General features: G+C 40.9%; 1 protein-coding gene across 8 annotated transcripts in view; it reads right to left on the reverse strand.

Moving 5' to 3' along the window:
* The window catches only part of LOC121284757 (double-stranded RNA-specific editase 1-like), a 300,748-nt gene that overhangs the window by 20,898 nt on the left and 254,776 nt on the right, over window positions 1-25,074 (reverse strand). For all 8 annotated transcript variants that reach the window (XM_041200327.1, XM_041200321.1, XM_041200326.1 and 5 more), the window contains 3 exons: window positions 22,300-22,468; window positions 18,230-18,381; window positions 7,763-7,931 (listed from right to left, as the gene is read on the reverse strand). In XM_041200327.1, the coding sequence (XP_041056261.1) occupies window positions 7,763-7,931; window positions 18,230-18,381; window positions 22,300-22,468 (490 nt within the window). The remainder of the gene's footprint in view (window positions 1-7,762; window positions 7,932-18,229; window positions 18,382-22,299; window positions 22,469-25,074) is intronic.

The raw sequence follows: 25,074 nt of genomic DNA on the forward strand, positions 1-25,074 counted from the left end.
ACTAGCTAAGAGTACAAGTTGTAAAATTTAATGACCTTCACAGGTTGAGGAAACCATTGTTAGGGCGATAAGAGAACAAAAGCTGAGATGAAAGGAACATCTGCAGAGCATGAATTGCCAGTTCATTGATTAGCTTATGTGCTGTATATGTTAAAATAATTGAAAGTTGCACCAAATAGCGTGGTGAAATGCGAAAACTAAGAGCTATAAATTTGTTACACAAATTTTGTATCAGGGAGAGAGACCTTGAAAACCAACCAGGATACATCTCTCCCAGAATATGCTTGAATTAAATTCTTTATTTACTTGAAGCTCACAGAGTCAGAATGTTTGGTTTATTGCTTTTACCACAGCAAGAATGGATGGGAAGTGGATACCTCACCAGAATTTGGTCCCCTGTATTAGTTAGTAATTGACAAATTTACTAACTACCTACATTTTGATTCTACTTCCTACTTTTTGGATTCAAATCCAACCCATCCTCATTTGGGTGACTAGATTGGTTCCAGTCCATATTTCCATAGATATTTTCTCTGATTACTTAGCTGTTCCAAAAGGATGCATTATTTTCTTGGCTGGCGAAGGCTAGCAATACTCAAACTGGCTGCCAGCCTTCTGCAACTTCGATTTTTTATACTGAAAACACATAACTGCCATGGAAAATTCACAATTAAATTCAATTAAAATACTGTTAGGAAGATCAGATGTGAAACACAAAACAGAATTATATAATAATGAAGAATTCCACTGAAGAATTTAAGAGAGCTAACAAACAGAGGCTATTTTATAGCTAGCATAAGAGTGGTATAAAGTCTAACGAAGTAAAGAACACCACAGCTATTTTACAATACCAAGGTTATTCACATGTGATGAATAGCTTAATACTAACAGTTCAATACTAACCCTACGGGACAATTTTAAAATTTTAAAACTTTTTGCTCACTTGTGCAATAATTTCACTTAATTTCCACCTAATATAACCAATTTTATCCACTCATACTTTTTTTTTTTGCATAGCATTAAAATTTTAATTCATTTTCTTCCTGGGCTTTCCAAAGCTTATCTCTCATTTTGAAGGGCATAGGAGAAAGAGTAGGGCATTCAGCCCCTCGAGCCTGTTCCATCATTCAATTAAATTATGCTTGATCTGCACCTCAACTCCATTTACCTGCCTTTGTTCCATATCCCCTGATACCCTTACCCAACAGAAATCTATCAAGCTCAGCCTTGAAAATTTAATTGACCAGGCCAACACAGCCGTTTGGGGGAAGAGAGTTCCAGGTTTCTACTACAATTTGTGTGGAAAAACTGCTTCCGGATTTCACTCCCGACTGACCCAGCTCTAATTTTAGGATAATTCAACTTAGTGTAACCAGTTTCAAATTCTGTATTTTCAGCTAAATCAGTGTCCACATGTTACACTGCAACATCACTGGCACAATCTGATCAATCTTTTGACATAGAGTGGAAAAAGGAATGCATTCCTGTCAATATTCTTTGCAGCCAGGTCAGCACAAGGAGGATTAAATAAGGTTTTTTCTGCTGTATGTACAAGTCCTGAATTGGTAGTTAAGTGTTACCAGCTTTATTGTTTCTTTTGGTTGATTTCTATTACATCCACTGCTCTATCAACATTGGATACATATCACATATACTGGCACAATTAAATACCCAACAAGTATTCCTTAAGTAGCACTCAGTTAAACTATGCTTTCTTTGAATAAAAACTCTTCTCCTAAACAAAAAAAAAAAGAGGGGTTCTCAACTTGGGTCACTTCTACTTCCAGCACCTCTACCTACAGGTTATTTTTCATTGATGAGCTCAGGCTTTCAATACAAGCAAACTACTCCACCATAAAGGACACCACAACTGAGCCTAATCTGGTTCTCACCCAGCAGCCATATATTGGCAGCTTCTAGCAGGAGAAACCAGATAATGACAGAGCAGGAAACTCAGACCTAGCCTCGGAAACTCAGACCTAGCCTCAGAAACCCAGATAGTACGACCAAAAACTGCCCACCTCAGCTGACATTAACCAACTTAAACCACCAAAAGATCAAACTTGATTGATTAGAGAACCTAATTCTGAAACAAAAGCAAAGTAACAAACTTTATTTTGTTTAATATTTTGAAAATCACCAAGTGCAGCAACTACTGTGGCTTGTTACAAATATATTTATCAAAATTGAAGCCTTGTGTGCGTCCCAGCAGGAATCTTATAAATCACACTGGATGCATTCTAAAAGATTTCCATAATTTATAAACACTGGTCTCCAACTTAAGAACGTGTGATCAGATTAAATACTAGGATCTTAATATGAAACCCAAGATCAGATTCCGCCTGAAGAAATTTCAACATTAGCTTGAGAATCCCAGCCTGTATCCAATGAGACAAAAAAAGCTTCAAGTCTATACGCTGAGCTACAATTCAGCGTTGAGTACAGTAGCCCTTGTTCCAGTGTGCAGCGGGAAACTAGGGCAAAAATCATAAACTAAACAAAGGCTTTCACAGGCAGATACACAGAAGATCTTCCTCCTGTGGTGTTAACAGGGAGAAAATAAATTACAATTCTGCACAACATAGTCCAAAGGAATAGGACAGCTTCAGCAGGTGCGACTGGTCTGCCTTCCAGTCCATTAGGTTTTAAGTGAATTGCTTGTTCATCAAATGATTTCCCATTGTGCCAAAATGATGTTACTGTACTTATATGGACCACATTAAGAAAAGGTCAGCTATATAAATTTTGTTTTTTTAAAAAAAGCTGGTGCCAGATTTTTTTTAAAAAAGAACATTTTCAACATCAAACTCCATATCAGCATTTGAAGAGAGAAAAATAATTAATCTCTTTCATCTTAGGGAAACCAAGTCTGATGCTGATTTAACTGTTACCCGAAGTACAAATCCTTTGGTAACCACGTTCATTTTCTTTTTACCATGACTGGAAAAAAATAAATACCTCGCCACAATACAATTTGCAATTACTGAGTGAAAAACAAAAAAAGAGTAATTCGGAAAGAGGGAGTTAAATTTCGGCTAATTGTCAAACACTGCTTGCAGTTGAATGCACAGCTCAGTTCATAAGGCAGGCTTTTAAACCAATTGTTTGTCATTTCTTAAAAAATCCTTATCCTGGAGTCTGGTCATTTGAGAGATTTTGGCTTGCTGGTGAATTTGAAGTTACTGAAAGGAGAAAAAGGTTTTCACTGATTGGAAAGCAGTGATTCAATGGCAGTGTAAGGAGGAAGATGGACAAGTTTTGTTCATGTGATTGAATTAAGGTTGCTTAAAACCATTTGTCCTTTCCAGTCTTTTGTTTGATGCAGTGTTTGGAAATTTAACCTTTTTAAAAAAAAATCTGCCTACTGCTTGAGTGGCATCTTTTTATTACCCTTTAGGGAAGGAAATCTGCCATCCTTACCCTGTCTGGCCTACATATGACTCCAGACCCACAGCAATGTGGCCGACTCTTAACCGGCCTCTGAAATGGCTGAACAAGCCACTCAGTTGTATCAAACTGCTACAAAGTTGAAAAGGAATGAAATCAGATGGACCACCCGGCATCAACCTAGGCACTGGAAACTACAACAACAGCAAACTAAGCCCTGCCAACCCTGCAAAGTCCACCTTACTAACATCTGGGGACTTGTGCCAAAATTGGGAGGAGTTGCCTCATAGACTAGTCAAGCAACAGCCTGACATATGAGTCACACATTACAGGCAAAGTCCCAAACACCACCATGACCATCCTTGGGTATGTCCCACCAGCAGGACAGACCCAGCAGAGGTGGCGATACAGTGGTATACAGTTGGGTGGGAATTGTCTTGGGAGCCCTCAACATCGACTCCAGACCACATGAAGTTTCATGGCATCAGGTCAAACAAAGGCAAGGAAGTCTCCTGCTGATTACCACGTACCGCCCTCACCAACCAAACACCCCCGCCCCAGCTTATGAATCAGTACTCCTCCATGTTGAAACCCTTTTGGAGGAAGCACTAAGGGTGGCAAGGGCACGGAATGTACTCTGGGTGGGGGGCTTCAATGTCTATCACCAAGGGTGCCTTGGTAGCACCACGACAGACTGAGCTGGCCAACTCCTAAAGGACATAGCTGCTAGACTAGGTCTGCAGCAGGTGGTGAGGGAACCAACTAGAGGGAAAACATACTTGACCTCATCCTCACCAACCTGCCTGCCTCAGACACATCTGTCCATGACAATATCCGCAGCAGTAACCACCGCAACTGCACAGTCCTTGTGGAGGCAAAGTCTCGCCTTCACAATGAGGATACCCTCCATCGTGTTGTGACACTACCACTGTGCTAAATGGGATAGATTTCGAACAGGTCCAGCAACTGAAGACTGGGCATCCAAGAGGCACTGTGGGCCATGAGCAGCAGCAGAATTGTACTCAATCACAACCTAATCTCATGGCCAGGCATATTCCCACTCTACCATTATCACCAAGCCAGGGGATAAATCCTGATTCAATGAAGAGTGCAGGAGGGCATGCCAGGAGCAGACATACGTAAAAATGAGGTGTCAACCTGGTGAAGCTACAACACAGAACTACCTAAGTGCCAAATAGGCTAAGCAGTAAGCAATAGATAGAGCCTAGTGATTCCACAACCAATGGATCAGATCCAAGCTCTGCAGTCCTGCCACATCCAGTAGTGTATGGAGGTGGACAACTAAACAACTCACCGGAGGAGCAGGCTCCACAAATATCTCCATCCTCAATAACTGGGGAGCCAACATACCAATGCAAAAGATAAGAGCTGAAGCATTTGCAACAATCTTTGGCCAGAAGCGCGAGTGAATGATCCATCTCGGCCTCCTCCAGAGGTCCCCAGCTTCACAGGTGCCAGTCTTCAGCCAATTAGATTCACTCCACGTGATATCAAGAAGCGGCTGAAGCACTGGATACTGCAAAGGCTATGGTCCCTGATAATATTCCGGTAACAGTACTGAAGACTTGTGCTCGAGAACTTGCTGCACCCCTAGCCAAGCTGTCCAGTACAGCCACAATACTGGCATCTACCAAGAAATGTAGAAAATTGCATAGGTACCTCCTTTACAAAACAACTGGACAAATCCAACCTGGCCAATTACTGCCCCATCAGTCTACTCTCGATCATCAGTAATGTGATGGAAGGCATCATCAGCAGTGTTATCAAGCAGCACTTGCTTAGCAATAACCTGCTCACTGACGCTCAGTTTGGGTTCCGACAGGGCCATTCAGCTCCTGACCTCATTACAGCCTTGGTTCAAACATGAAGTTCAAACATTCAAAGAGCTGAACTCCAAAGTCGAGGCGAGAGTGAATGCCCTTGGCATCAAGACAGCATTTGACCAAGTGTGGCGTCAAAAAGCCCTAGCAAAACTGGAGTCAATGGAAATCAAGGGGAAAACTCTCCGCTGGTTGGAATCATGCCTGGCACAAAGGGAGATGGTTGTGGTTGTTGGAGATCAATCATCTCAGTTCCTGGGCACCACTGCAGGAGTTCCTGTCCTAGGCCCAAACATGCTGCTTCAACAGCTTCCTTCCATCATAAGGTCAGAAATGGGGATGTTTGCTGATGATTGCACAATGTTCAGCAACTCCTCAGATATTGAAGCAGTCCCTTTCCAAATGCAGCAAGACCTGAACAATATCCAGGCATGTGTCAAGTAACATTCGCGCTACACACGTGCCATGCAATGACCATCTCCAACAAGAGAATCTAACTATTGCCCCTTGACATTGAATGGCATTACCATTGTTGAATCCCCCACTAACATCCTGGGGATTACCACTGACTAGAAATTGAACTGACCCAGTCATATAACGACGGTGGCTATAAGAGCAGATCACAGGCTAGGAATCCTACCATAAGTAACTCACTACCTGACTCCCCAAAGCCTATCCACAATCTACAAAGCACAAGTCAGGAGTGTGATGGAATACTCTCCACTTGCCTGAATAAGTACAGCTCCAACAACACTCAAGAAGTTCAACATCATCCAGGGTAAAGCAGCCCACTTGAATGGCATCCCATCCACAAACATTCACTCCCTCCAACACTGGTGCACAGTGGCAGCAGTGTGTACCATCTACAAGATGCACTGCAGGAATTCACCAAGGTTCCTTAGACAGCACTTTCCAAACCCACGGCCATTACCATCTAGAAGGAAAAGGGCAGCAGTTGCATGGCAACACCACCACCTGGAAGTTCCCCTCCAAGCCACTCACCATCCTGACTTGGAAATATATCGTCATTCCTTCACTGTCACTGGGTCAAAATCCTGGAACTCCCTCTCTAACAGCACTGTGGGTGTACCTACACCACATGGACTGCAGTGGTTCAAGAAGGCAGCTCACCACCAACTTCTCAAGTGCAATTAGGGATGGGTAATAAATGCTAGCCTCGGCAGCAATGCCCATATCCCATAAATGAATTAAAAAAAAATACTTCCTACTGTCTAAGGGGTTAAACAGCATAGTTGAAATTTTTTGAATTATTAGGAAAAAATATTCCAAAAGACATTATGATTCTGTTTGATCGAATGACTTTCTACATTCTGGATACTTACAATTTATTTGATTTGATTCCGTTACAAGTATGCCAGTTCCTTAATGCATGGTATGCCAGTTCCCTAATTTAGCAATGTTTTAATTTGACTATGCATTAAGCCAAAATTTCTGGGATTTAGGAAAATACGATCATTTGAATTCATTATATAAACTGAAAATATACATTCAGCTATCTTGCGACCAATCATCCAGCACAGATATGCTTACGTCTGTTGTTCTAACATTTTCAAATTTGTATAATAGAGTCAGAGTCCAGAGGGATCAAAAATCATAATTTTTTGCTTTGCACAGCAATAACTTTAAGAAAAGTGATAGAGAACTGATTGACTTAGAGAATTAATTAGTATGAAACCTTCCCTAGGAATGGTGGGGAGAGAATAGGCCACATCTTCAGTTTGCTAGTTACACAAAAGTTTCTATATTAACCCTATAATTTACACAGTACAGAACTTGAATATTGCTGAGAAGAGAGACATATTGCCAAAGCTTTTCATCTTGCGTTCATCAAATACAAGAATGCCTTCAAACAATTTACACTACAGGAGAGAAGGGTTCTAATTGGTTGGCAAGTTGACTCTGATTGGCTGACACATTGCCACAGAAAAAGCAACAGGGAACAATAGGCTCCCAAACTCCTCAGTAATTTGTACGCAGGGACCTGGTTTCTCTGCAAACAAGCAGCCTTGCTCCTTTTTTGAATTACTTGGGTGCCTGTAGTTCCCTGTTGCTTTCTTCATGGCAAAGGTTTTGCCAATCAGGATTAACTTACTGACCAATCAGCATACCTTTTTCCTTTAAATTGTAAATTGTTTTAAGTTGATGTGATCATTTGAAATTTGGCATTTTTGCATTTGTCCTGATGAGTGCAAGACGTGAAGGTTCAGAAAAATGTCTTACTTTTCCTCTATAATTTATCTTTTACCATTTAAAGTTGTACAACAATATTTTCAAAATGTCCTTGAGCCCTGCTGATGCTACTGAACAAAACATACAAGTCTCAGAAATATCATGCTTTAAGGGAGAGGCATTTGCTGCAGAATTATAAGGGAAATTAGGTATGGCATTTGTTCAGGAGGCTATACTGTCCCCAGAGATGCCTAACCAAGGAATGTGAGGGTCTGTTACCAGGTCCAAACAGGAGAACTGTTCCACTCCACAGCAGTGCAACAAACAAAGGATTTGTTACTGACCTTGCTATTTTATCACTACATGACATTGTGAGCAATCGTTCTCCTTGTAACACTCCATCCCATGTCTGAATAGTGTTGCTGGATCTAACTGGAATCGTCCCTTCGCCAGATTCAATTTTTGTCCTTAGCTGGCCTCGTGCTTTCCGATTTGGGTGCTTGTCTCCCTGATCTAAAATTTCAGAGAGAGAGATAATAACTGGAACTGTCTGCACAAAATATGAGTGTTAAACTTGAGAGGAAGTAGACCAGGTGAAAGATGAATAATCATTTTTTTAAAAATTCACAACGAAGGCTTTTAAACAAGCATTTATCAGAATTTGTGCCAAGTATATTGAACAGTTTCAGTTATATTAGTAACGAATAATATAAATGCACTGCGATAAAAGCAAAATACTGCAGATGCTGGAAATCTGAAACAAAAACAGAAAAAGCTGGAAAAACTCAGGTCTAACAGCCTCTATGGAGAGAAAAAAAACAGTTAATGTCATATGGACTCAAAACGTTAACTCTTTTTTTTCTCACCACAGATGCTGTTAGACCTGCTGAATACAAATGCATATCCAATTTTTAACTAAATAAAAATACTAAAGTCCCTAAATATTGGTTTGATAAGTAACAGGAGATTATAAGAAATAGGAGCAGGAATAGGCCACATAGCCCCCTCAAGCTTCCATTATCAAAGCTGATTTTCTACATCAACTTCACTTTCCTGCCCTATCCCAGTACCCCTCAATTTCCCTCAAGTCCCCCAAAAATATTACTGATCTCAGTCTTGAATGTACTCAATGACTGAGCATCCACTACTCTCCAGGTAGAGAATTCCAAAGATTCATAATCCTCCAAGTGAAGAAATTTCTCCTTAGCTCATTCTAATTGGCTGAGACTACATCCGCTAGTTCTAGACACTCTAGCTATGGGAAGCTAGTCTCCCGGCATCTATCCTTTTCAAGTGTTCAAAGAATTCTATGTATGTTTTACAGGGACCAGCTCTGATTCTTATAAGTTCCCCAAAACATAGGCCCATTCTACTCAATCTCTCCTTGTACGACAGCCTTCTTATCCCAGGATAAGCTATAAAATGGCTTACAGCACAGGAGGAGGTCATTCAGCCTGTCATATCCATGCAGGCTCTCTGCAAGGGGAACTCAATGAGTTCCACTCACCTGCCTTTTCCCCATGGCTCTGCAAATATTTCTATTCAGATAATTATTTAATTACCTTTTGGAAGTCACAAGTGAATCTGCCTCTACCACCTCAGGCAATGCATTCCACATCCCATCCATTTGAGGATTAAGAAGATGTTTCCTTGCTTCACCTTTTGTCTTTTTGTCATTCACCTTGAACCCTCTGGTTTGCGACCCATCTGCCAATGGAACAGTTTCTCCCCTATCCACGTAACTGAAGTCCCTCATCCTGGGAGCCATTCCCATAAATCTTTTCTGCATTTCCTCCAAGTTCATCTGGTGAATCTTTGCTATATCCATCTGGAGTACTGTGTACAGTTTTGGTCCCCGTATTTAAGAAAGGATATACTGGCACTGGAGGCAGTTCAAAAAAGATTCACTAGGCTGATTCCTGGGATGAAGGGGTTGACTTAACAAGAATGGCTAAACAGGTTAGGCCTTTATTCATCACAGTTTAGAAGAATGAGGGCTGATCTTATTGAAATGTACAAGATCCTGAGGGGGCTTGACAGGATGGATATTGAGAAGATGTTTCCACTAGTGGGGGAAATCTCAAACTAGGGAACATAGTTACAGAATAAGGGGACACTCATACAAAACTCAGATGCAAAGGAATTTCTTCTCTCAAGGGGTAGTGAATGTCTGGAATTCTTTATCCCAGAGAGTTGTGGAGGCTAGGTCACTGAAAGTACTTAAAGAGGAGGTAGATAGATTTTTGAAATATCGAGGAGCTGAGGGCTATAAGGACCTGGGGCAGATCAGCCATGATCTTATTGAATGTCAGGGCAGGCGTGAGGGGTTGAATGGCCTACTCTTGCTCCTATTTCTTATGTTCTTATAAGGTAAATATATCAATCCTTAGGTGATGAGACAAAAAAGACGCACAGTACTCCAGGTGAGGTGTCACCAAAGTCCTATGTAATTTTACACTTTAACCTCCTTGCAATAAAGGCAAACATATCATTTGCCTTTCTAATTGCTTACAGTGCCTGCATGTCAACTTTCTGCAATTTGTGTACAATATCAAAATCCTTCAGAATTAGAAAATATTCTGCTTTTCCATTCTTCCTACCAAAGTGGATAATTTCACATGTCCCCACATTATACTTCCTCTGACACCTTCTTGCCCAATTGCTTAATGGTTTACATTGCTTTGCATTCTTCTCACAGTTTACTTTCTCTACCTAGCCTTGTATTGTCAGCAAATGTGGATACAACGTTGGGCTCCTCATCTAAGTCATTGATACAGGTTATAAATAGCTGAGACCCAAGCACTGATCCTTGTGGCACACCACTAGTTAACTCTGCCATTCTGATAATTACCCATTTATTCCTATTCCTCGTTTCCTGTTCTTTAGTCAATCCTCAACCAATGGCAACATCTTGGTTTAGAACTTTCGTGCAGTGACAATCACTGTTCAATTGCCACTCTGCTCCTTTTTACTTGCACTGGAATGGAGCTGAATATTTCTCACCTGGACTCCCAAACTAGGCCCGGTGAAAAACGTGCAGCGCAGCAGCTCCCCAGTCCTTTCTGTGCAGGGCAGCAGTGTCGAGGCAAGTGAAGCCACACCCGTCTTTTTAACAAAACCAGCTTTTGTAAAGCAGGTAGGTTTAAAGGTCCCAGCCAATTTGACAAGAGAGAAAGTAGGTGTGTAAGGTAAGTGGGGAGGATGGGTTGGGTGGGGTTCAGGGGACAGGGTGTCGGTGAGGGAAGGGTAGTCAGGGGGTGGGGCGGGAGAGGTTGGGGGTTGGCGGGAGAGGTTGGGGTAGGGTTGGGCTGGAGGGCAATCAGGGATTAGTCAGGGGGTGGGGACTTGTGGTTTGGGGGAGGGTAGGTAGTTGGTGGGGAGGGAGGTGGTTGGGGGGGGGGGGGGGTAGGTAGTTGGTGGGGAGGGAGGTGGTTTGGGCTGTGTGGTCAGGAGATTAGGGTCAGTACCATAGTTACCTAGGAGCTGGAAGGGGTTTTAATCTTCCTAACTTTTCAGGGGTAACTATTCTGCTGAGAGGGTCGGAACGATCCAAACTCGTTGATTTAAATCAGAGTTTCGGATGGTTCCCTGCATAGGGTATTGCTTAAAGGAAATTTAAACTTCCCAGACAATTTGCGTGCATTCCTTAGTCTGGGACTTCCCCTAGTGCATCTTCTGAGGTGTGACAACCCCCCCCACCACCCCAGGGAACAGAAGCTCTGTGCCATTACCCCCAATCCCGAGTCATAATCTTGTATAAAAACGCCTTGTGTGGCATATCAACTGCCTCCTGAAATTCAAACATACTAAATCAACTGGTTCTCCCTTATTGACCTGCTAGTTACACCCTCAAAAAACTCTAATGGATTGGTCAAACACAAATTCCTTTTCACAAAACTGCACTGACTCTTCCAGATCATATTGTGATTTTCCACATGCCTGTCATAATAATGCCCCTCATAATGTTCTAGTATTTTCTCTATTACTGATGTAATTGGCATATGGTTCAGTGCAGTGGCAATCACCATTTGATTGCCACTCCACTCCTTTTACTTACACTGGAATGGAGCTGCATATTTCTCACCTGGACTCCTAACACAGGCTTGGTGAGAAATATGCAGCTCACTTCTTTCTTCAACAGTGGGGTCATATTTACTACCTTCCAATCCATAGAGACAGTTTTTAATCTAGTAAATTTCGAAAAATCAAAACCAATGTATCCACAATGTTTGCATTCTCATAAAACCCTAGGATGTAGGCCATCAATTCCAAGGGATTTGTTGGCTTTTAGTCCCATTAATTTATTCAGTACCCTTTCTTGACTAATCTTAAATTTACATTCCTCATGCTCATTAGACCCTTGGTTCTCCACTAGTCTGCTAGTTGGGCCCTCAAAAAAAAGTGAAACAAAATTTCACTTGCATAATGCATTGTATTTGCCTAATCATATTGTCATGTCCCAAGTGTACTGTATTGTCCTGTGTGTCTTTTACTGTGAAAGCAGATATAAAATATTTGTTTCATGTCTCTGCCATTTCCTTTTTCCCCATCATCATTTCCCCATCTCTAACAAGGACTTCACTTTCATTTTATATAATTTGTCATTATGCATCTATAACACATGAAAAATGTTACAACTGCATGCATTCCCTATATGAACATGTTCTATTTAAAAATTCTATGTTCACATTTAAAATGGAAGCTGCCTTAGCAAAGTGGTTATGCTGTAATTACACACTCGTGACAGTGATGACAGTGATAGAAAACCGCACTTTCCCCCAAATTCTTATCCTGTACTGGAGAGAAATCCTATGCTCCAATCAACACTACTTTTCTGTTATAATAATATAAATTCCAAATATTATATAAAATGAAGACAAGTGTCTGAATATAAAATGGGAACTGAGTTACGTCAATGCACTATACTCTAATTACCCTCTGTTCTCCAGCCACCTTCACCTGAAGACTGTCATCTAATGCCATAGGGGAACTGACTATAGTTCCTAGTTACATGGCAATCTCGCAGGTTAATTTGCAACATAAGGGGAGTTCAATTAAATTTGAACATCTGCACCATGCCTTGGCAATCACTGACAACTTTGTGCTCATTTGTCAGACATGCAAACTCAATATTCAAAGAATAGATTGCGGCGTATAAGTCGACCACTGAAGCCTCCAAAAAATCCTTCCAAAGGTGGGGGTCTGAACATTGGGTGTGGGTGGTCTCATTTTGAAATGTGAAAAAAAAAAACTGGTAATTCTATTTACGTTTATTAAATTAATTCACAGAATTTTAACCGCATAGAAGGAAGCCATTCAGCCTATCGTGTCTGCACCAGCTCTTCAAATGAGCATCATGACCTCATGCCATTGCCCTGCCTTTTCCCCTTACCCCTGCACATTGTTTTTATCAAATAATCAGCTTATGCCCTCTTGAACGCCTTGATTATACCTCCCTCCACCACTCCCAGGAGTGCATTCCAGACCCACTCGTTGTGTGAAAAAGTTTTTTCTCACATCACATTTGCTTCTTTTGCAAAACACTTTAACTCTGTGCCGTCTTGTTCTTGATCCTTTTACAAGAGGAACAGCTTCTCCCTATCTACTCTGTCCAGCCCCCTCATGATTTTGAGCATCTCTATCATATATCCTCTTACCCTTCGTCTCTCCAAGGAGAACAGTCCCAACCTCTCCAATATATCTTTGTAACTGAAGTTTCTCATCCCTGGAAGCATTCTTGTAAACCTCTTCTACACTCTCTCCAACCTATAATGCGGCGCCCAGAACTGTACAGAATATTCCAGCTGAGGTCTAACAAATGTCTTATGTAAATTCAGTGTAACCTCCTTGCTCTTGTACTCTGTGCCCCTATTAATAAAGCCCTGGATACTATATGTTTTATTAACTGCTCTCTCCACCTGTCCTGCCACCTTCAATGATCTATGCACTGATACACCCAGTTCTTTCTGCTCCTGCACCCCCTTCATAATTTCACCCCTTATTTTATATTGTCTGTCCATGTTCTTCCTACCAAAATGCATCATCTCACACTTCTCCACATTGAACTTCAATCTGCCACCTATTTGCCCACTATACCAACTTGTCTATGTCCTTCTGAAGTTCTACACTGTCCTCCTCACAGTTTACAACACTCCCAATCTTTGTATCATCCGCCAACTTTGAAAGTGTCCCCTGTACTCCAAGATCTAGATCATTAATAAGAATCAGGAAAAGCAAGGGTCCCTGGGGAATTCCACTACAAATCTTCCTCCAGCCTGAAAAATGTCCATTGATCATTACTCTCTGCTTCCTATTTTTCAGCCAATTTTGTATCCACATTGCTGCTGTCCCTTTTATTCCATAAGCAATAAATTTTCTCACAAGTCTGTTGTATGGCACTGTATCAAATGCCTTTTGAAAGTCCATGTACACCACATCAACAGCATTACCCTCATTGACCTTTTCTGTTCCCTCTTCAAAAAACACCAGCAAGTTAAACACAATTTCCCCTTTAGAAATCCTTGCTGGCTCTTATCAATCCATATTTTTCCATGTGACTACTAATTATATCCTGAATAATAATTTCTAGAATCCTGCCCACCACTGAAGTTAAACTGACTGGTCTGTGATTGCTGGGCTATTCCTTACAACCTTTTTTGAACAAGGGTGTAATGTTTGCAATTCTCCAGTCCTCTGGCACCTCCCGAGTCTAGGAAAGACTGAAAAATTATGGCTGGTGCCCCTGCAGTTTCTACTCTCACTTCCTTCAATATTCTTGAATGCATCTCGTCTGGTCCCGGTGCTTTGTCAACTTTAAGTACCGACCCTATTCAAAATTTCCTGCTGATCTATTTTGGACCCTTCTAGTGACAGAGTTTCCTCCTCTGTCACCATGACCGGGGTAGCATCTGCTTCCTTGGTAAAGATGGATGCAAAGTATTCATCTAACACCTTAGCCATAGCCTCCTTCATCTATGTGTAAATTCCCTTTTAAGTCCCTAATCAGCCCTACTCCCTTTACTATTTATATGCCTATAGTAGACTTTGGGATTCCCCTTTATTTTGGCTGTCAGTCTTTCCTCATAATCCCTCCTCGTTTCTCTAATATGCTTTTTCACCTCCCCTCTGAACCTTCTGTATTCCTCTTAGTTCTCAATTATATCTTCTACTGGATACCTGTTATGAGCACACTTTTTTTTAAAAAATAATTTCTATCTCCTTTTTCATCCAGGGATTTCTGGATTTGTTTGCCCCACATTTCCTTTTCGAGGAATATAGCTTGATTTTGCCCGAACCAATTCTTTTTTTGAAGGTAGCCCATTGCCCAGTTACAGTTTTTCCCAATAAACTTTTATTCCAGTCTATTTGGCCCAGCTCCGTTCTTGCCCCATCGAAGTCGGCTCTTGTCCAGTTAATTATTCTTACTCTAGATTGCCTATCGCCTTTTTCTATCTTCATCCTAAAACGTACAGTACAATGATCACCGTCTCCTAAATGTTCCCCCACTGACACTGATACTTGTACAACCTCTTTCTCCAGCACTTGCTAATTGTACAAAGATACCTCGGACCACAATCAAAGCATTTTAAAGTCGTCATATTTGTTGTCTTCATCATCTGATGAATGAATTTGACAAACTCTTTTCGAGTCACTTTGGCTATGGTACCATCGTAAGGATCCCACTCAGGATTAGATCTGGTATTTTGGGTTTCAGAATCATTCCTCCGTAACTAATAACCTTCCTCTCCATCCACTGAATTGGATCTCCCGTGTTTTTTTCAATGATCTGATGACACTTGGCACTATTGGCCTCCCACAATTTGATATGAAACTGCGCAAAACATTAAGGAAGGCAGCACTCTTTGTGAAGGGTTATTCTCCGTCAACCATCCACCTATTCCATTCTGTGCAAACATAATTCTTAAATGCCTTGTTAAGTCACACATCGAAAAAGGTTGAACTACAGATGTTAAGCCCTGGTATAACTGCAATGTGGGTGTAATTGCTTCATAGGCACCTCTTGATCTCACCGGTTATTTGGGATCTTAACATGCCTCACACTAATAAGCTGCGTTCTTTATGTAGGCCACTCGGAAACCTATTCCGCACATTATCAATCCAAAACTTTACTCCATCCTCACACATCCAACCGTTCTCATGGACATGCACAAAATAATCCTGCAGGGACCTTGATGTTTGACATGGTTTTACTTTTGAAAGTTACCACAGGCTTTAATTTTGTTCCGTCGCCCATGCAAGCGAGTACCACCATGAATTTTGTCTTTGCGGGTCCTGTCGTTTTCACTAAACTGTTTTTGCACCTTTCCACTCCACAGTTTGGCTGCTGGGCATAGTGAAATTCATGGGCGTTTCATCCATGTTGCTGGATGCAACTTTATGGGTACTCATGCTTTTGCTGCTGTCCGATGATGAATCACTGCTAATGGACTTTTTGGCATTGAGGACTTTTGATAGTCTCTAAGCAATCTAGATCTTCTGCTGCAACACTAAACTAGTTTCATTCCCTAAAGCGATTACTTTTGCTCTGAAATCTTTGCTGGACTCTGACCCACTTAAGTGCAAACATGCACATTGTACTTCTTGTGACGGTGTAACCATTCTGAAAATTTTCGAAAACCGATTATGATACATGCTTCTCAAGGTCAGGCCGGTGGCTGATCCCTGTTCTCATGGTGCATTTAGTCTTGGGCATCTCCTTCAGGGTAGATTCCTTCTTCTTCCATTCTCGTGCCAGTGTCTCACTAACACCAAATTGCCTCGCTGCAGCACAGCTATTTGACGAGTTAGCAACTTCTACAACTTTTAGCTTGAAGGCAGCTTCATACTTCCTTTGTTTTGCTGGCAGACCCATATCTGTTCATCGCTCAACAGCCATTCGTGGTCTGCTCTGTGTGGGCATGTCTTAAACTCACACACATCTTTGCAGCACAGCCTGTGTCACATTCTCGATCCCATGCACTGATTTACAGGATAAGGTAAATAAAACATACATTTTTGGGGTGAGAAACTGAGGCCTACTAGCAATGCGAGTGCTGCATTTCGTAGGTGAAAAGTGGGGTCGACTTATACAACCAGCAGATGCAAAAGTATGGTTTTTGGCACTGAAAAATTCATTCTATATGCCAGGTCAACTTATTCGCCATGACCTATGGTAATTCTATTCATTTAGAATTTTCACCGTCCAGAATGGTTACTGCATGGCAGCTTGCAACTTGAACAATTTTCCTGTAAGGCACTCGGGTTTATATGAACTTAACTCATTAAACTTGTCCTTTGCCAGCTTCAACATAGGTTAGGCTCTGAAATTCCTCCTAAATAATCCCACATTCTATCTATAAGTCCACAGATCTTAATTCTAGACAGGGTGTTTTACTGCATGAGCCATAAACTGGGCATATAGGCTTTTCAGCTATTTATATGACCATGACTTTCCTGATTTTATATATTACTCATTAATGATTCACAGTTTTGAGTGGTTATTGTGGAAAGTTACCATTTAAAAAAAATTTAGTTTCACTGCTTCTCTTTATAAAATGGCCCAAAATCCCAATTTCCTCAAACCAGTGCTGCCCAGGTCAGAAATGCCAAATAGATAAACCTGGAAAAATTGCCTCTCAAAATAATCAAATTGATCATTGCGCAAGATTATCAACAGATTCTTTGCATTCAGAATATTAGAAATAAAAACAAAATGCTGGAAAAACGTGGCAGGTCTGGCAGCATCCATGGAGAGAGAAACAGTTAACGTCGAGTCCAATATGGCTCTTCTTCGAAACTGCAGAGGGGTAGAAATGTGACGGGTTCTTATGCTGTTTAAAAAAAAAGGCGGGGGGGGCATCAGGTGCAGCAAAATAGAAGGTCAGGGATAGGTTAGAGGGCAGGAGAGATTAAATGGCTAAGATGTCATGGGTGAGGTGTTGGGGGTGATAGGAGACTAACGCAAGTTGCAGGAACAGCACCTCATCCTCCGAGTAGGCATTTTATAGCCGCCTTTGCTCAACACTAATTTCAACAATTTCAGACCAGAAACTCTGTCCTCCATTTTGAATCTTCCCCCCCCAACTCTATCTTGTTTTCATGTTGTTGCTTTCAGACACGCAAATCCTTTTTTATTAACACTTTCTGCTATTTTGCTTTCAGACCTTTATTCTGCTATTAACACCTACTCTGGGCCAAAGCTTTATTCTATAAGACCATCATTTCCACTCCCTTTGTCTTGTGCTCCATGACATCTTTGTCATTTAATCTCTCTTGCCCTCTAACCTCTCCCTGACCTTCTATTTTGCTCCATCCTGCCTTCTCCCCTTTTCAACAGCATAAACTCATCACATTCTACCTCGCTCCAGTTTCAAAGAGTCAGATCAGACTTGAAACATTAACTCTGTTCCTCTATCCAAAGATGCTGTGAGGCCTGAATTTTTCCAGCATTTTCTGCCTTTATGTCAGATTTCCAGCATCCACAGTATTTTGCTTTCATTCCTAATAGTAGTTCTGATGAAAGGTCACAGATCTGAAGTGTTAACTGTTTCTCTTTCCTAGATGTTGCCTGATTTCCTGAGTATTTCCAACGTTTTCTGTTCACGTTCCTAATAGTAGGTCCTCCCTTGCTAGTCTCGGAAGCGAAAGTCAGTGACTGTAACACCCAGTGAATAGAGCAAGTAGTGAGGGCTGAAAGAAATCCAAGATTTGTTAAGGAGGCCATACCTCAATTTGAGCCAGCAAGAGTTTATTGTGGTGTGAGGCTTTCTCCTCCTATAAGATTTCTGTTACAGCAACCAACAAACACTTACCCTCCACTGCTGCTTCATGTGGTGAGAAGATACGGGCATCGCCACATGGTGATGTACTGATATAGAGGTGAAACTGCACATTTTCCTTAAGTTTGAAGCCTCCTCCTTCACGCTTAACAAAAATGGATTTGTGGTGGTCTTCTGTCTTGTTACTTTAGAAATGAGAACACAAAATATTGTTTTTACAACACTGAAAACTCCAGGCCATACTAGGGTATTGCAAGTTCAAGCTTGTGCATTTGATGGAGAAAATGCATAAAAAGTATATTTTAAAAAAATACCACTGTGTTCAAACAAACCTTTCCCACTGACCTGGTCAGTGACTTGTGGGTTGATGACAAAATCAACAGGGCCTGAATTTTGCGCTCGTCAGGTGCACATGACCGGCGGGCCCGGGAGCAGATGGGAAATGGTCCCCCGACTGCAATTTCACGCTGGCTGGCCATTAATTGGTGCCCTGAGAAAGGCTCAGCACTGCCAGTGGGGGTGGGAAGAGGCAGGTGCCGACGTCACTGCGGGTGCTGTGAGCGCTTCCACTGAGCTCCCTGAAGGCAGACAGCTGCCTCAGAGAGCTGCAGACCTTCAAATAATAAAATAAAGCACAAAAATGCTGCACAATCAAGCACCTGAAAGCATACCTCATAAAAAAATCCACAGATTTTTAAAATTTCATACCCTAATGGAGGTTTCATCCCGCCCTTGGATGAGGTTTCATCAAAAACATAAAGCCTGCCTGGCTGATTGGCCCATTCGCCAACCGTAAGGTTGGACAAGTCATGAAAAATTGCTTACAAGTGGGCCATTAATAAGCTTAATTGTTGGCAGGCACCCTACCGACTTTTGCGCGCGCCCAGCAAAATATTGCGTGAGCCGCAATGAAGTCGGGACACTCGCCCGACATCGTCTTGCATGATCTTATGCCTGTTCGGATCAGGTGCATGCCCGCTCGCGGGACATAAAATTCTGGCCCAGGAGTTAAACAGGTTCTACTAGGTCACAATAGAAGGATCCTAGTTATCATTCTTTTAGTTGCCTGAAAAGAGGGACATCAAGAAACATGCAATTCTAGGATTTGTTTTACCAAAACATAATGCTTTTCAATACATCCTTAATACATATTCCAAGAACATCTAGAAGATCTGGGGGAAAAAAAGGATTGCCACATTGCCAAAGAGCATTATATAAGACTGATAGAATTGTTGGATGAAATAGGACATCCATTATCCGGAAAACACAAAGTAAAGATAAAAAGGCATCATCTTCCTTATGATTACAAGAGACCCATGTAGAAATATCTCAGATAATGGCCCTATACAGGCCTGAAATAATTCTAAATGCTATGAACTGTAAGTAGAAAACATTGTCAGCTTGGTTAGCAATATTAGTTATTTAACGGATTATGTAAACTTGACATCTTGGTGAATTTTGCTTCGTAACTTTAAGAATCTCCATTATATTTTCACGGCTGCAGATAGTAACACGAGATCCAGCCAGGATGGAGATAATTGGGTAATTCCCCTGTTATTCACACCTGGAGACTGTACTGCTGTGAGTAACCAGGATTGATGTTGCAAATATCATTTGTATTATGTAACTATCCTCCAGTTACTATATTTTGCTGGAAAAATAAATCTGCTTTTATCAGTTTTTATTAGTTTCAGTCATAAATTTGGCAAATTAAAATACAGCTTCGCCCTACCTCTAACTCACTGGCTCATTGACACAGTGGTGTCAATATTTACTCTGTACTTTTATTAGGAGTTTGCAACTTGCTAGTATTTGTCTTTTGCACTCATCTACAGTGAAAGCATTTCCTGGAGTAATCAACAAAAGTGTCTGCTGCTTCCAGAAATAAATGACTCAATCTCATCATGGGTTACTTGCAGATGATCTCTCATCACAACAGAAGTAGTTTGATTATTAAAGCAGATGCATATATTGTTCAGGTCGAAGTTAGTCTTATTGTCTAACAAATGTGTAGATCAAGTGCACCTAGATAATTAAGTTACTAATACTGATCGCTGAGCTGACAATTTGCAGTCTATAGCATCTGTAGTGGTTTGGGCCTCTGTAGGCCCATTAACTGTGATAAAAACAAGAGTAGCCGGAAAAACTCAACAGGTCTGACAGCATCTGCAGAGAGGAACACAGTTAACGTTTCGAGTCCGTGTGACTCTTCATCAGAACAGTTCTGATGAAGAGTCATACGGACTCGAAATGTTAATCGTATTCCTCTCTGCAGATGCTGTCAGACCTGAGTTTTTCCAGCTGTTTTTGTTTCAGATTTCCAGCATCTGCAGTATTTTGCTTTTACCATTAATTGTGATGTCTCTACATGGCATCTTGTTTATCAGGCCTGTAAATTTGGCTTTGGCCTGCTTCAAAGGGACGTAAATGAATGAAAAATATATTTAGATGGGGTAACAGAAAACTTGGTCAGAGGTGGGAGGGTACGAAGGAAGGACAGGAAGTGGACAGGCAGACACAATTAGGGATGGGATTCCAGGGTTTGGGGTGCATCAGAGGAAGTCAGAGGTCTATCAGAGGAAGTGTGTGTTTGAAGTTGTAGCGCTGGTGAAATTTGGAAAGATGAGGACATAAAGGGTTTTAAACATGAGATTTTTCAATTTGAAGTTTTGAGGAACTATAAGCTAATACAGGTGAGCGAGAACAGAAGAAGTGATGGGTGAGTGAAACAGCATATGTGCAGGATTTCGGAAGTCTGTAGGCTCAACTATGCTGACGCACTTCTGGCTGGTCTCCTGCATTCTACCCTTCGTACTCCTGAGATCATCTAAAACTCTGCTGTCTTAACTCGCAGCAAGTTCGGTTGCCCTCTCACCCTGTGCTCGTCGACTTACATTGGCTCCAGGTCAAGTAAAGTCTTTATTTTAAAATTCTCATCTTGTTTTCAAATTCCTCCATGGTCTGGCCCCTCCCTATTTGTGTAATCTCCTCCAGCCCCAAAACCCTACAAGATATCTGTGCTCCTCTAATTCTGACCTCTTGTGCACACCAATTTTAATTGCACCATCATTGGTGACTGTGCCTTCAGTTGCCTAGGCATCAAGTTCTGGAATGCCCTCCCTACACACCACTCTGCCTCTCTACCTCACTTTCCTCCTTTAAGACACTCCTTAAAACCTAACCCCTTTGCTCAAACTTTTGGCAGTCTGGTTTAATATCTCCTTATGTGATTTGGTGTCATACTTTGCTTTATAACGCTCCTGTGAAGCACTTCGGGACATTTTATTTCCTTAACTGACTTACATACTGCATTTAAGTATGAGGGGGCATCCATAGACAATGGAAGAGAGGGGCTGACTGGATGGGCTGACTAACCATGTTGAAGACTGCAGAGAGTTAATGCACTATAGTCTCAGACACAGAATATAATTTGTGACTTTTCCCAGGATGGTTTTGGTGCTTAGGTGGGTAATGAGCTTCTGGAATGATACTCACAACTTCGGAAGGTGGCAATCTAGCATGAACAGCTCTGGGGCGGGAGGTTAAGCCTGTTTTTTTTTTTGGTTGGGTTGATGACAGCAATTTTGCAAAGGCAGTGACACAGTGCCAAGGAGTGGGCAGTGGAAAAGAAACAAGCATTTACAATGTCAGCTAATATAGGGATCATAAACGGAAAATGGGTTGTCAGCAGTTTAGTGCAAATAGGGTTAATGGAGAAGGTGATGGGGTGTATGGATGTGATTAGCTTGGAGCCACCATGGAAATGGATGGGTGAGAAAATACAGAAAGATGGGGGCTCAGCACTCAGACCCGCAGTGAGTAATATGTTGGGCAAGAAGAAAAGGGGGAAGCAGCAGAGCTAGCAGAACAGACAAGTTCCTCAGATTTATTTTATTTTATTTTTTTTTAAAAAGAGGTGAGGATGGAGGTTGTGGGGAGTCGAGTTTAAGACAGTTGGTAGTGGGGAAAATAAATGCTCTATCCATAGGTTAGTTACAGACTGACCTCAGGAATCGCAATACCACATGAAATCCATTTAAGAATACTATAATACCAGTGTTATAAAATATGAAGCAGCACAGTGATTCTTTAATTCTACCCACCTTAAATGGTACTCCATTTGGAAATAGAGAAACCGGATCAGGGATCTGCGTGCAACAATTTCAGCATGACAATCATTCAGAGCCAAGCCTCGGTCACTCATATACTCGCCATTGATGCATTTAGTTCCTGTGGCGACACATATAACCTGGGCATCTTTGACATCAGATCCTGGTTTCAGAAGTGGTATGGAGGGTGAGGGAAAGAGGAAAGGTGAGATACAGAAAGCCAGTATAGTACACTACTAGGATCAAAAGAGTTATAGCACAGAAGACCAGTGGGTCCATTGTGTTTGTGCTGGCTCTTTGCTAGAGCAATGCAGAACAAATCCTACTGCTCTTATTCCTCTTCAAATCTACTTGAAATATTTGTCAAATTTTCCCTTAAAAGATGCCTCTTTCTGATACAATTCATTGGATGCACCAAGTCTGCATAAACAAATTCTTCCCAAATTCTCTCACTTCGTAATTGACCAATTTATACCGACGAACTTTCATCACCGACTCCCAACCTGAGAAAATAGTCTTAATCACGTCCACAAAACTTTCTTAATTGTCAAACACTAATCTCTGGGTTCTGATCACTGCCAATCTTTCTACAATCCTGACAATAATTATGAAGCCAACCCTTTGTTTCCTGTTTATTAACCAGTTTTCCATTCATGTTGCTACATCTCCTGTTCTACCTTAAGACTGAGATACTTCATTGAAAACCTTCTGAAAAATCTATATACACTGTATCTACTGTGTTCCCTTTATCTGTTCAATCATGCCTCCAAATTGAATCCATTAGATTTTACAAACATGACTTAGCTTCAACAAATTTGTGCTGGCTATCCTCAATTAAGCCATACATTTCTAAACTCTTACTAAGTATATCACAAATAATTGACAGCTGATGTTAGACTACTTTCTTTTCTTGAACAGAGATGTTATATTGAATATTCTCAAGTCCCCAGCACAATCTGCAAATGGACAAATGATTCAAAACTGTGATTAGCGCTTCTGCTTTCTCCTCTTGGACTTCCTTCAACATTGACTATGTTGCAGCAAAGGCCGAGCAGTTAGCAGCATGGTTTATTTTGACAATTCTCAGCCTTTTTCTTTTGATGTAAGCCAAGCAGAAAGTCACTGAGATAATTATTTTCTTGCATTTCTGTTAAGGCCACAAATTCTGCTTCCTATGATTTTTACCTTCATGTGTGTAGAAATTACACAGATATTCTAAATGATGGCAAAATTCACTACACTGAATTGTCCTAGAATGAAGTAATCCAAGAATGTTGTGATGGACAACTTCCCATCTGATATTGTACAGAACTGTTCCTTTGCAATATGAATGAAAAACACTGCGCGCTACTCCTAATCATTATACCAAGACTAACTTGAATCATCATCTCTTAACTCACAGATTATGGTAATAATGGGTAACAATTGTACTTACATCTGTTGAGACATGGAAAGGAAGCAGTTAAGTTGAAAATTAGTAGAAAGTTGAGGCATATGATAATATGTGACTGATTAAGTTAGAAGACGACAAAGGCCCTGATCACCTCAAAAACTGATTAACTTGTTAAAAGGCAAAGGCCTGGATCACCTTGGTAACTCTTAAGTTAGCAACTCGAAAACTCATTTACCACAGGCAGAATGCATTAAGACTAACACAAACAGAAGAAGGTGAAACACCAATTTATAACCAATTACAGAGTTTATGGAAATACCCCTGGGACTTGAAGGTGTGAAAAGGGATGATTTGATTAAAACCATGGTACTATGAAAAGTTCATGCCTAGGCTTGACTGCATCCTGCTTTTCGCACTCTAACATTGAACTAAAGGCAATAAAAGAAATAAGGACTGAGTCAGTCTATCATTGTACCCAATGGATTGAACTTCATCTCCCCATACATACGTGAGAATTCATTTTGACACTACCAGCCCACAATTCCCTTCATGTTTCTTCTTACTAACAATGTAGTCCCCTTATTGTATCCTCCTGAGGATTACGTGACATATTACTCTAAAGTATTATCACAGCTAAAACTGTTAAAAGTTGGAGAGGTTGCTATCTATATTAGCACAATCTCCATTTTAAGATCATGGTACATGCTGGAAATCAAAATTATTTATTTAATTTTGGGGTTCCGTTGATGTTGATTTCATAATTTATAATAAATATAATTATTATATTTATAATTTATAATATGGCCTTACTCTCAACAATCATTTATGATGCTAAAAAAAAAATCAGTGAACGTATATAATAAATAATTATAAAAAGTTATAAGATGAAATGCAAGTCAGTAATCAGTGCTACATGAAATAACTGATTAAACAACTAATTTAACACATTTACACAAAGAAAAACCTAAGGCATATGGATCCTTGGCTTTATAAATAGGGTCAGAGGAATAGACATTCATCTTAGGCAGTGGCACAAAATGGGTAGCACTGAATTGGTTGCCCGTTACACGCAGTGCCAAATACTCAGTTCCATTGCAGTCAATGGACTTAACTATCAGGTGTGTGTATAATGGGAGGTCAATTCTATACTGCCCATTTTGTGTCAGTGCCTGAGACAATTTCAACCTCACAGAGTACGAAAGCAAGGAAGATATGCTAAACCTTTGTAAAACACTGTTTAAGTCCCCGTTGGAGTATTGAGGCCAATTCTGGATAGCACACTTTAGGAAGGATTTCAAGGGCTTAGAGAGATTGCAGAGAAGATTTACTAGAATGGTGTTAGGGATGATGGACTTCTAGCATGTGGAGAGACTGTC

Source organism: Carcharodon carcharias, chromosome 12 (genome assembly GCF_017639515.1).
Source record: "Carcharodon carcharias isolate sCarCar2 chromosome 12, sCarCar2.pri, whole genome shotgun sequence".
Classification (NCBI taxonomy): domain Eukaryota; kingdom Metazoa; phylum Chordata; class Chondrichthyes; order Lamniformes; family Lamnidae; genus Carcharodon; species Carcharodon carcharias.